Source organism: Engystomops pustulosus, chromosome 1 (assembly GCF_040894005.1).
Source record: "Engystomops pustulosus chromosome 1, aEngPut4.maternal, whole genome shotgun sequence".
NCBI classification, from domain to species: domain Eukaryota; kingdom Metazoa; phylum Chordata; class Amphibia; order Anura; family Leptodactylidae; genus Engystomops; species Engystomops pustulosus.
This window is the reverse complement of record NC_092411.1, coordinates 68,923,947-68,936,555: the sequence shown is the minus strand read 5'-3', so window position 1 is coordinate 68,936,555 and position 12,609 is coordinate 68,923,947. Positions and strand designations below refer to the sequence as shown.

At 41.0% G+C, this 12,609-nt stretch overlaps 1 protein-coding gene across 1 annotated transcript in view; it reads right to left on the bottom strand.

Moving 5' to 3' along the window:
- Positions 1–4,686: 4,686 nt before the first annotated feature.
- MLXIP (MLX interacting protein) overlaps positions 4,687–12,609 on the bottom strand; it is a 42,007-nt gene continuing 34,084 nt past the window's right edge. The window contains exons 14-17 of the mRNA XM_072143750.1: positions 12,262–12,389; positions 11,956–12,079; positions 8,553–8,682; positions 4,687–8,461 (exon numbers count right to left, since the gene is read on the bottom strand). Coding sequence (XP_071999851.1) covers positions 8,352–8,461; positions 8,553–8,682; positions 11,956–12,079; positions 12,262–12,389 — 492 coding nt within the window. The 3' untranslated portion in view covers positions 4,687–8,351. The remainder of the gene's footprint in view (positions 8,462–8,552; positions 8,683–11,955; positions 12,080–12,261; positions 12,390–12,609) is intronic.

The window sequence follows — 12,609 nt, the reverse complement described above, 5'->3', positions numbered from 1 at the left end:
GACGTTTAATGGACCTATAATATTTAGCGATCTCACAATTTCCCATAACTCATAAGGATCTGGTTCTCCCCGGTTATGGTAATTCTGGAGGGAAAATGTATTCCCTTAGTGGTCTGGACCTGGTGTGATCTTTACTAGTGTAAATTTTCTGCTGCCACTTTGTACTGATTATTGTTGCCTATTGTTATTCATTCCGGTTTTATGTGTCATTCTTCAACGGGTTGTTTGGTTCATCATCCTTTCCTTTTAAGATGTTTTTAATCCTGTACACATCTTGCATAAATTTAATAAAATATTTTTTTTTGTACACATCTGATTTTTGCTTGGTCTTTGATATTACTCCTAAGAGGTGTGTACCTACATCAGAACAATTTTTGTTTTTGTTTTTTTTGTACATACTTTGTACATTATGGTGCCATAATTTTTTTTCTGGGGGGTTTTCTGTGCTGCTGCATTTTTAAAAAATGACTTTTATTCCTTATAGATTTCTAGTCAAGGAGGTGGGAGAGCTCTAGGATCCTGTCAAGCTCTCCCTAGCCACTCTGGTGGGCCAACCAACCTGTCCGCATGGCCCAGAGCTCCTCAGCCTGCACGCCCCCCCCCCCCAACCTCTTTATAGGTGCATGCGTAAGTGCACGACAGCTATCGCTGGCTGTTGGGTGTGCCGGATTTTCAAACTGATGAGCAGTGATGTGGAGAGCTGTTTACTGGGTGAAGAGGCGTGACTATCTGATCACAGATGTTTTTTACATCTCTGACGCCTGCATCTTGCTTCAATAATGGGACATCTTACTGGTCAGGCACCCACTCACTGCACAGAAGATCTGCATAGAATTAGGTATAGTAGGATACAAGGATGGGTCAGAGGGATGGAGACAGGGAATGCTGGCCAATCCAAGAAGGATTTGTATACAAATACATTGGGATATACTTGCCATATAAGACTACCCCAAACTCTATATTTTAACAGGAAAAGTTGGGAATAAAATTATGCGGTGGAAAATCTGGTATATAATAACAAGCATTAGTTGTTGCATTATTAAGTTTTAGTTTGCGTGATAGTCCTCATGCACATAAATGTGTGTGTGTGGTGTGTGTTCAGTATAGCATTACTATTGTAGTTTATTATTGTAAATATATATGTATAAAAAAAAAAATAAAAAAAAAAGACTAGAAATGAGCTGTCACTATACTAGTTAGTTAACTACAGAGCTGGCCTGACTGGAGCCTGTATATATATATATATATATATATATATATATATATATATATATATATATATATATATATATATACACTCAACGGCCACTTTATTAGGTACAACTGTCCAACTGCTCGTTAACACTTAATTTCTAATCAGCCAATCACATGGCGGCAACTCAGTGCATTTAGGCATGTAGACACGGTCAAGACAATCTCCTGCAGTTCAAACTGAGCATCAGTATGGGGAAGAAAGGTGATTTGAGTGTCTTTGAACGTGGCATGGTTGTTGGTGCCAGAAGGGCTGGTCTGAGTATTTCAGAAACTGCTGATCTACTGGGATTTTCACGCACAACCATCTCCAGGGTTTACAGAGAATGGTCCGAAAAAGAAAAAACATCCAGTGAGCAGCAGTTCTGTGGGCGGAAATGCCTTGCTGTTGCCAGAGGAGAATGGGCAGACTGGTTCGAGCTGATAGAAAGGCAACAGTGACTCAAATCGCCACCCGTTACAACCAAGGTAGGCAGAAGAGCATCTCTGAACGCACAGTATGTCGAACTTTGAGGCAGATGGGCTACAGCAGCAGAAGACCACACCGGGTGCCACTCCTTTCAGCTAAGAACAGGAAACTGAGGCTACAATTTGCACAAGCTCATTGAAATTGGACAGAAGATTGGAAAACCGTTGCCTGGTCTGATGAGTCTCGATTTCTGCTGCGACATTCGGATGGTAGGGTCAGAATTTGGCGTCAACAACATGAAAACATGGATCCATCCTGCCTTGTATCAACGATTCAGGCTGGTGGTGGTGGTGTCATGGTGTGGGGAATGTTTTCTTGGCACTCTTTGGGCCCCTTGGTACCAACTGAGCATCGTTGCAACGCCACAGCCTACCTGAGTATTGTTGCTGACCATGTCCATCCCTTTATGACCACAATGTACCCAACATCTGATGGCTACTTTCAGCAGGATAATGCGCCATGTCATAAAGCTGGAATCATCTCAGACTGGTTTCTTGAACATGACAATGAGTTCAGTGTACTCAAATGGCCTCCACAGTCACCAGATCTCAATCCAATAGAGCATCTTTGGGATGTGGTGGAACGGGAGATTCGCATTAAGGATGTGCAGCCGACAAATCTGCGGCAACTGTGTGATGCCATCATGTCAATATGGACCAAAATCTCTGAGGAATGCTTCCAGCACCTCGTTGAATCTATGCCACAAAGAATTGGGGCACTTCTGAAGGCAAAAGGGGGTCCAACCCGTTACTAGCATGGTGTACCTAATAAAGTGGCGAGTGTGTGTGTGTGTGTGTGTGTATATATATATACACACATATACATACTTTAGGTTGTTAACGTGTTGGATGTTGGTATTATGAAAGAAATAGAATACACCTAAACGTTGAAATCTTTATATATGCCACGCCAGCTTTATTATCTTAAAAGTGTTTTCATTCATAAAACCTCCAGTGGGCCAAGGCAACCCCCTGCATCACTCTATACTTTTTTTGGATCCTAGGCCCGACTGGAAAATTCATAGGGTCACAAAACCAGCTACATCCCATGAATGGCCTCCATGGATGGAATGTCAATTCAATTGTCCAAGGGAATTTTCTTGTTGTCCTCTTGTCAGAGGAGGCCACTCGTTAGATGAAGCAGACACAGTAACCTCCACAAAATTTCCGTTTACACACAGGTCCTGAAACCAGAAGTATTAGTAGTATGGGAAGCAGGAGCCAAAGGGGGGGAAGTATTTATTATTTGTCCCCCTTTAAGTTGGACCTCCATTTACTACTAGCTTTAGTTTATCTGCGGTGAATACGTGCCATCAACACAATGAAGCAGTCTCAGTCTTCAAAGGGCGATGTATGTATGAGCAGAATGCAAAAGACCCAAAACTATAGGCTGTTTTCCATATGATAGCTGATTCATGGGTGCTGAATGCTAGGGCCAATTCTCACGAATGAATGGAGTGCTAGCTCACACATGTGTACTGCTACTCCATTTAATATAGTAGGAGTTTTGGAAATTGATAAACAGAGAGTTGGGTTTCTACAGCACTTGTGCGATCTTCTAGAACAGTGATTTTCAACCTTTTTTGAGCCGCGGCACACTTTTTATACTTAGAAAATCCTGGGGCACACCACCAACCAAAATAGCACAAAATGACACTAAAACAGCCATATTATACATATAGTTAATAATATAGATTCTAAATTTATTTTACTCACTTATTGTGAAACCTGGGCCTGTTTCGATAAACACAAAAGGGATATCCTGGCAGGAATGGTGGAAAGACACACACGAAGCTCTTCCTCAACAGTTCGCAGTTTCTCCCTGTTTTTAGTATATGGTGCTGATTATTAGCAAGCGTAGAACAGGTAGGCAGCACTGTGGGGAACAAAGGGGATTCAATCCGTGTGGGTACCGACTGCGTTGGTCTGACCCAAGACACAGTTGCTTAGAGGGAGTGCTGCTGCTTTCTCTTCTACGTTTTCCTGGTTCAGCACATGTGAATAAATATTTCCTGAACCAGGAAAACGGAGTGCTGCTGCTTTTTCTTCTACCTCAGGTGCTGATTATTATGTGGCTCATACACTGCAAAATAAAGGGGTACAATGAGAAGTACTATGGCCATGAGGCCAGAGTACAAGTGCAAGCTCATATACTCAGCATATGAGCATATGAGCCTCAAGACTTTAGTATTTCTCATTTTACATTTCTCATTGTTATATGCAGTATACTGCTGGAGTACTAAAAGTACCAGCTCATATGCTGAGTATTCTGCCAACAGTTCATATACTCAGGCAAAAGCTCATATAGTCAGCATTATTGGCGGGCATTACCTTGGCGGTGGGCAAATGCGAGAGTCTCTCCGCTCTCAGGATGATGCGCCAGCCTCGGTGAAGTCATTTTGTCGTGCGAGGTTCAAAGCTTGAGCATGTGTTATTGTACACGTCTCCTACATTGTAAGAAGCCGTGACTGCGCATCGCTGCGCATTGCTGGGAAACAAAACACAGGGGGGCAACATAGTTTGGGGAACTTTCCCCGCGGCACACCCGACCATGTGTCGCGGCACAGTAGTGTGCCACGGCACACTGGTTGAAAATCACTGTTCTAGAACAGTGCTGCAGATGGCTGGGTGGATGTTGGTGCTGCAGTTTAGTAAAAAATCTCCACATACCATAGATCGGCATCATGTAAGGAGTTCTGTCCCCAGCAGTATCTGTGCCACAGGAATCAGCACGGCACGTGCACAGGCTCACATGTAACTGGCCTTCGGCAATGAACATGGGCTGCGGGCTCAAGTTCTCTAGAGCCCTATTATTTTATTATTATGACATCAGGTCAACAGTTGAGTGTTGTCGATTTGGCTCTTTTGGAATATTTTGACCATATGAAATCAACAGTGTGTCATTTTAACTCTTCACCCCCCCCCCTACTATCAAATATTTAGATAAATGGAATGCAACACAACAACTCAATGTCAAATGTTTATTGCTTTATTGTTGCTGTCAAACATTTAAACCATGCATTGGACTAGAATTTCCATCAGTAAGTAATAGCCTGCTTATGATTGTGTACACCTTTAGGACCCTGTGCCAAGACTTATAAAACATGACATTAGGATTGGGAATTCCCATAAAAAAAAAATGTATTGTAAAAAAAAGGAAAATGGCTTTTCTGAAGCCAATCTCTTAAATTGGGTGGCTAGTAAATCTACATATTTTACACTTACGGATATGATCCACACATACAACACAGAGACACTCACAATTATTAGCAAAGTTTATTTTAAAAAAATAAACAAAAAAAAGGTGTTGGTTTAATATTTGTTGCACAAAATTAAAACCAACACATGTTATACCAAGGCTGGAGGCAAAGAAAATGATCATGTGCAAGTTTATGGTATATAACAAAAAAGGGCAAGTTGTAAAAGCCAAGTCTGGAGAACTCATTTAAACTTGAGCTTATATAACACCAGTAATAAAACAATGAAGGAGGGGAAGGCACAGTGCCCCATGTGAATAAAGCAGTTGATGCCCATGTCTACCACTGAGTAAACTACCCTGGGATTGACTGATTTTGGAAGCTCCATAACTATAATGTTATTGAATTGGGAGACGTTCACACAAGGGATATTACCACTACATTCTCATAGGGCTCCTAGAGATAAACATTACTACTGTGAACCCCAGTGGTCAAACCACCAGAAATCATTCATCCCCTATACTGCAAAAGAAAAAGATAAGCACTGTAGGTGGGAAATTCTCTTTAAAGTGGAAAAATATTAGGAATGTAATTCTCATTCCTAGACCAAGAGTGAGTATTTTCCTGTAACTTGTCATAGATCTTGTATTTTTTAATGGACGTCAAAAATTAGGAATATTAAATCACAGTGCCGAAAATCCTCTTCCGCTTGACTAGTAATATAATTCTCATGTATGCCGCCATCTATTGTTTTTAGAAAGGGGCGAAATACGAGACACAGGCAAGAAGCTGAAACATTAAGAAAAACAAAAATAAACCCACCTTTTTTCAATCTCATACAAGCCCTTAAAGGGGTTATCCGGGTTTTAAAAATTTCTTATGGCCGCGCCGCGGTCCCTTCAATCCGTGCCCCTGTTTGTTTACAGGGGCACGGAAGCCGCGCACAGGGAGCTTCCGGTCCGCGATGTGGACGGCTCCTCCTATCCATCCCTATCTCTCAGCGTTGTAAGCGCTGGGAGATGGTGTCAGATGGGAGCTTCCGGCCGTCCGGAAGCTCCCTGTGCACCCTTGTAATGAGACCGGCGCGCAGAGAAGACCGGCCGCAGCACGGGACATTGGCAGCACCGGACGAGGTAAGTACATGTTTATTATGTTTAAATAGCCCTCCCCGGCCCGGCCATAAGAAATTTTTAAAACCCAGATAACCCCTTTAAATAGGTGTAACACTGAGTTCTTCAAACTATACTGTATAATGAAAAGTTTTGTTTTTATTAAAGACCAAGGGCCATTCAGACAGTTGCTTTATCCTTTGAAACACTGCAAAGTACAAAAAGAGGAAGTTTAAATAAAATCTTCCTTTAATTTACATAAATTATGAATTGGGTTTTGAATGAAACAAAGCTCAAAATGGACAAATCTAAAAAGGTCACATAGAATTGGAGCACCAGGAACTTAAACAACCTGGTCTTGAAAATATTCTTGCATTGTGCAATGAAATGCACGCTCTTTGAGAGAATATTCCACGTTTTACAGGGAAGACTTATGAGTTCTTTTTAAATGGAACAAACATTTGTGACAATTGTTTTTAGCTATGACAACTTAAAAGGACATCCACCAGCAGGATGAAGGATCGTAAACCAAGCACACTTACATACTAGTGTTTGAGCACCTCCTGGCAGAATCCACTCTTTAAGCTAATTATTCCCTTGTTTTAATAAAAGGGGCTTTAAAATTATGCAAATGAGGCTGAGGCGCTTCAGGCTCCATAGGTGTTTATGGAGCCTGGAGTCCCTCGGGCTCATTTGCATAATTTACAGCTTTTTTTTGTTAAAAACCAGGGCAGAAGCAACTAAAAGAAGAGCAGATCCTGGCAGAGGGGGCACACACTAGTATGTCAGAGTGCTTGGTTTACAATCCTTGATCATGGTGGTAGATGTTCATTAAAAAGACCCTAAAAGGACCTTAGGGGTTTGTTCTGTATTTCAGTAGTCTCTTACTGTAAAAGCAAATTTAGACCAGTACAGGAGGTAGGTTTACCACATCCAGCAGTCATGGTCTAATAGAATGAAGGCTGAAGTGAACCAGGGTCTGACATGCCTACCAATGTACTGGATATTGGGGGAGTTAGGTGCCCGATATCTTAAAAAACATTACAAGACTTTTTTTGATTTTGAATACAATTAAAGAAGCTGTACTTTCACCAGGGAAACATTTGGCAAAAGTTTCTCCAAAAAAAGTCTGTTCTCACTTGCCTGGTGTGAAAACATCTATAATAATGTTCTGTAACATGAAACCAACTCTTCTTATGCCTTGATAGAAACCTCTGCAAGTCTTCAGTTTCCAGCATCAGTGTGAATGCCGAACAGCTTCTATACCACAAAGTTCAGCAAGAATACAATTTTGCAGTATAATATGTCAACAAAAATTGATTCTAAAACCTAAACAGGCAAAACCTGAGTCAATTAAGAAGTAACATAAAAGCTTAAAGGGCATTTCTCAATAATACTGAAAGACGTTCGTTCTTAGTTACTGAAATGCAGTAAAGGAAAACACCAACAAGTTCTATAAAAAAAAAAAAAAAAGTGACACCTAAATTATTAGTGCAAGAAGAACATCGATGCAGATGTCTATGGCACGGTTATTTGGCAGCTCAGGGTTAAACAACATGAGCGCTGGGTTGTTCAGCAAGCAAGCAGAGGTACTAGCAAAGGTATGACAATATAAGAAAAAGATCTGGTTGCATACTGTAAGGTCCAGTGAGACCCCATGAGAATATGGAACAGTACTGCCATTAGGATCCAGGGACAGACTTTTTAGCCCCTAGTGATGGGTTGCAAAAAGGAAAAACTTAGCCGCTTTTCTCAAAAACAGCATCACACCTGTCCACAAGAAGTGACCTGAATGGTACTGGATAATAGTATTACAAACAACCAAAGGACATATGCAGTACTGGTTTGGGAAGGAAGCAGCCATGATTTTCGAACCCTTCACATTCCATTTAATCTGAACCTGAATAAGGGGATAAGTTATAAAACTTGTGGGAGTTCTCCTTTCATCTCCGATACTATATTAGGACTGCTAAAGCTTTAAAGAACAAAACACTTAAAATTTATAGGCGGTCAGGGTTCTATGAAACAAAAATCTTTATAAATTACATCACAATAATGTATTCCCTTTGACGGTTTCTGAATTTCTGGCATCAGCTTCATCTTTTTTTGCTGTAGTAAACGGTGCAGGAAGTTTCCAGCCGCTTCTGCCCTTTGAAGAGATGCCGGAATAAAATCACCAAGACAGGGATTCCCTGAATGCATTATGTCCAATCACTGGTTGCTTCAGCGTGGATGCTCAGACAGGGTGCTGAAAGTTGTCTCACAGTGAGCAATGCAGGGTAACAGCACAAGCTTTCTCTCCATGTATGGATAAGTCCATCATTCATCAAGTCTTACTGTTCTTCGTGACAGCCTGCTTGGCTTGCTCCGGCAAACTTAATGGATCAGATAAGATGGATGTTGTAGTACTCAGATAGCGCAATGTCTTCAGGACCACTTGGAGAAGATTAAAGATAAAAAGGCATTGGTAATCTAGACTAGAAAACTTTAGAAAGACACAGTATTATTCAAGGTACATTGCACTTACTGGGCCTCAAAGATGGGAGGGAGCAATGCTGATCTAGCCATTCGAGGGTCGTACTGTACAACTCCTCCAGGTTGCTTGTCGATACCATGTCATTGAAGGAGTCAAACAATGGCTTAATGATTATGCTGAACTGGATTGATGGGGTTAAGGCGAATTCCTTGTGGACATTAGACAATTCTATGCCACTACATATAGACAAAAGTTCTTTAAAGTGATGGTATTATAGTATAACCAATGAGATTTAGTTATGGACAAAATGTTCTGAAGAGCTTCAAGATACTGTTCTGAAGAGGGCTTGGGGCACCAGTCTTGTGATCACTGGGAGTCGCTGCAGTGAGACCCTCACTAATCAGCCCCCTATACTGTAGATAGGGGCTAACTAAAATACTTGAGAAAACCCTTTAAAAGGGATCAAACATAACATGGTCTCTGCAATCTCTAAATTTCTTTCCGTGGTTCTAAGAGGCAATTTACACTCCTCTACCATAGTACATGCCTGATCCTGTCATTAGAGCTTTAGCCATTTTCATGTTTATGTTACAGAAAATCTGTGAAATTCATACATTTTATGTAAAAGACAAACCTGCAATGAATCTGTACATAAAAACACACAGATTGTGATGTAGATTTGCAGCTGAAAGATTCCTGCCATGGACAACATCACCTTTAGCGGCACACGCCATTTAAGTACATTTGCCAATTTGGCATTTGACTTCTCTAAAATTATCGAAAACACAAGAAGTGTGGACTCTCCTGACTGCAGGCCCTTTAATCTATTAGATACCACAACATCACTTGCAGGTGAGTGGTTCCCTATGCAATGTTATGGGTTTTTATTTCTATCCACCATTCAAAATATTCAAAAGCTAAGCAATTCTAGTCAAGTGGAAGCTAAAGAGAACCTGTCACCAGAGACCTAATTTTCACTAAAGACCGGTTGAAGTAGTCCGTAACAGCTGGTTTGCAAATAGGTCTTTCTGACATTTCTGAGCATTTGCATTACAATATAAATGTATGTTTTAAGTTACCCTGCACCTTAACAGAATTCTGTTCTAAGTACCAGGGTTTGCTTTGGTTTGGATGCATTGAAAAACAAAAAAAAGAAAGACGTTCCTTGTCAACTCTCAGTCCCCTCCTTTGTGCTCTTGTAAGTGACCAGCACAAAGAACAAGTCTATTATCAATGCATGACAGAATCATGTTGTAAGTTAAAGGAAATCTACCATTTGCTTTTATGCAATATGAAGCAAACATACCTTGAGAATTATGTAGCTACACTGATGCAGAAACACAGCTTGTTTAATCCCTGATCAGAGTAGTTTTGTTCAAAAAACAATTATAAAGTTATGATAATAAGGCTCTGTCACTCCTGTGGCTGCCCTAGCGCTCTCCTTTTACCCCAATTGTGCCTTGCTCCAGCAATGGTCCCTCCCAGCAGAGAATAGGTCATCACTGTGTTGTCCCTGACAGGCAGAAGTAATCAGTCGCTGTTGTATATGACTCATCCAGCTACGGGTTGATTAGTCTCGCCTGGACAGTTCAGGCAGCTCCTGTGTATGTAGAAGTAATTTGTTTATGTACGGCAGCCAGGGCACCCAGTTTTTCCAAGGTCCTGGATTTTCTAATTGTTTTTTGACCATAACCACTCAATTCAGGGATTAAAGACGACATGTTTCTGCATCAGTGTCCCTACAACCTTCTCAAGGTATGTTCACAATGCATAAAAACAAATGGTAAATTTCCTTTAACCCCTTCACGCTCCGTGACGGATATATCCGCCATGGAGCTGTGAAGGTTGTGTGAAGAAGGCTCACGGGCTGAGCCTTCTTCATACAGAGATGGGCTTTGCTGCATATCGCAGCAAAGACCCATCGCTATCACCCGCGGTCGGTGCTTGCACCGATCGCGGGTGCTAACCTTTTCTTTGCCGCCGGCAAAGTCGCCGGCGGCACTTTAAATTTGGTGGCGCATGGGCGCCGCCATCTTACCTCCGATCGCCGCTCCCCCGAGCGGCGATCGGTTGCTATGGTAGCCTCGGGTCTTCGTTTGACCCAAGGATACATGGCTTCTGCACATGCATTACAATGAGCCTGTGGCTCATTGTAATGTATAGTGAGCAGAAATGCCATATACTGCGATACAGTAGTATTGCAGTATATGGCAGGAGCGATCAGACCATCTAGGGTTAATGTACCCTAGAGGGTCTAAGAAATAGTGGGGAAAAAAAGAAAAGAAAAAAAAAAAAAGTTTAAAAAATGTAAAAAAAAATAATAAAAAAAAAAGTTCAAATCACCCACCTTTCCCTAGAACTGATATAAAATATAAAATATAATATAATTTATAATATAAAATAAATAGTAAAAATCACAGACACATTAGGTATCGCCGCGTCCCAAAATGCCCGATCTATCAAAATATAAAAACGGTTATTGCCGGCGGTGACCTCTGGAACGGCAAATGGCGCCCAAATGTCCAAAACGCGACTTTTACACCTTTTTAGATGACATAAAAAAATGTAATAAAAAATGATCAAAATGTCGCACAGTCCTCAAAACGGTAGCAATGAGAACGTCGGCTCATTTCACAAAAAATGACACCTCACACAGCTCCATGTGCCAAAGTATGAAAAAGTTATTCGCGTCAGAAGATGGCAAATTTTTTTTTTCTTTTTTGTACACATTCGTTTAATTTTTGAAAATGTATTAAAACGCAATAAAACCTGTATAAATTTGGTATCACCGCGATCGTACCGAACCAAAGAATAAAGTAGAGGTGTTATTTGGAGCGCAGAGTGAAAGTCGTAAAAACTGAGTCCACAAGAACATGACGCACATGCAGTTTTTTTAAATTTTTCCACATTTGGAATTTTTTTGCGGCTTCCCACTACATGGCATGGAATAATAAATAACATCATGGGAAAGTAAAATTTGTTACGCACAAAAGAAGCCCTCACACAGCTCTATACACGGAAAAATGAAAAAGTTATGGATTTTTGAAGATGGAGAGCGAGAAATTAGCGAAAATACCCTGCGTCCTTAAGGGGTTAAAACACACAAACATATGGTAATGCAAATGCTCAAAAACGGCAGAAAGACATCTTTGCAATCCAGCTGTAATGGGCCTCTGCAACTTTTCGTTTGTGCACTATATAAAGATTAATTTTCACTGAGACACCCCCCTCCCAAATAACAGATTACCATCCCCTTGGAACTCAGCAGCAGTGAAATGAGGTCAGTAAACATTTTGCCAATGGTGACTGGTTCTCTACATCGTGTACCCCACAAAGATCATAAAGACATAATTGGAGAGGTAATGTTTACATATCAAGCCGAAGCATTGTAGCTTAGACTGTGCAATATGATCTTGTAAATTTTGAGAAACACACAACAAGGAAAAAAGGATACAATCCAGAACTTCCAGTTTTCAAGTGTTCTGCTTTTCACATACTTGTCAAACAGATCCCTTGTGTGCTCAACCCTCTGAGGAGTGACTGGTACCCCAGTGGCTGGAAGCTGTTCTTGACAACAACTAAAAAAGAGCAAGTGTAATCAATGTGTCCTCAGATGCCCAGGTAAAAACAAGATATATTTATGGATATTGAATTTCATTAATTTGTCACAGGTTTTAGGAGATTTTACTACAAGACTTAAAAATATTTTTGGCAGTTTCATTCCATAAGATATTTTGTTTAGGGACAGGGACACACATACCTTATTGCATGATGCAACTCTTCCACCTCTTCCCTGAGTCGTCTGGTTTCTTCTAACACATGAGTTCTCTCTTGCTGAAGTTTGGCAATATACTCCACTGTTTTCTGTAGCGTAATTGCATGGCTGATCTGTTAGAGAACAAGGAACGATCAAGGGGAGCTAGGTGTCATCCCCTAACTGTTAAAAGACCACATGGGTGGGAGTAGGCGATGTACCAACATTCACTGGAGCAACTTGCAGCTGATGGGCCCCAGTACAAAGTCTGGTCCAGGCCCCCCACTATAATGTATGGTTTATAGCACTAGTCTTCTCATATGGGAAAACAACCCCTTATGGGCCCCTTAAGCC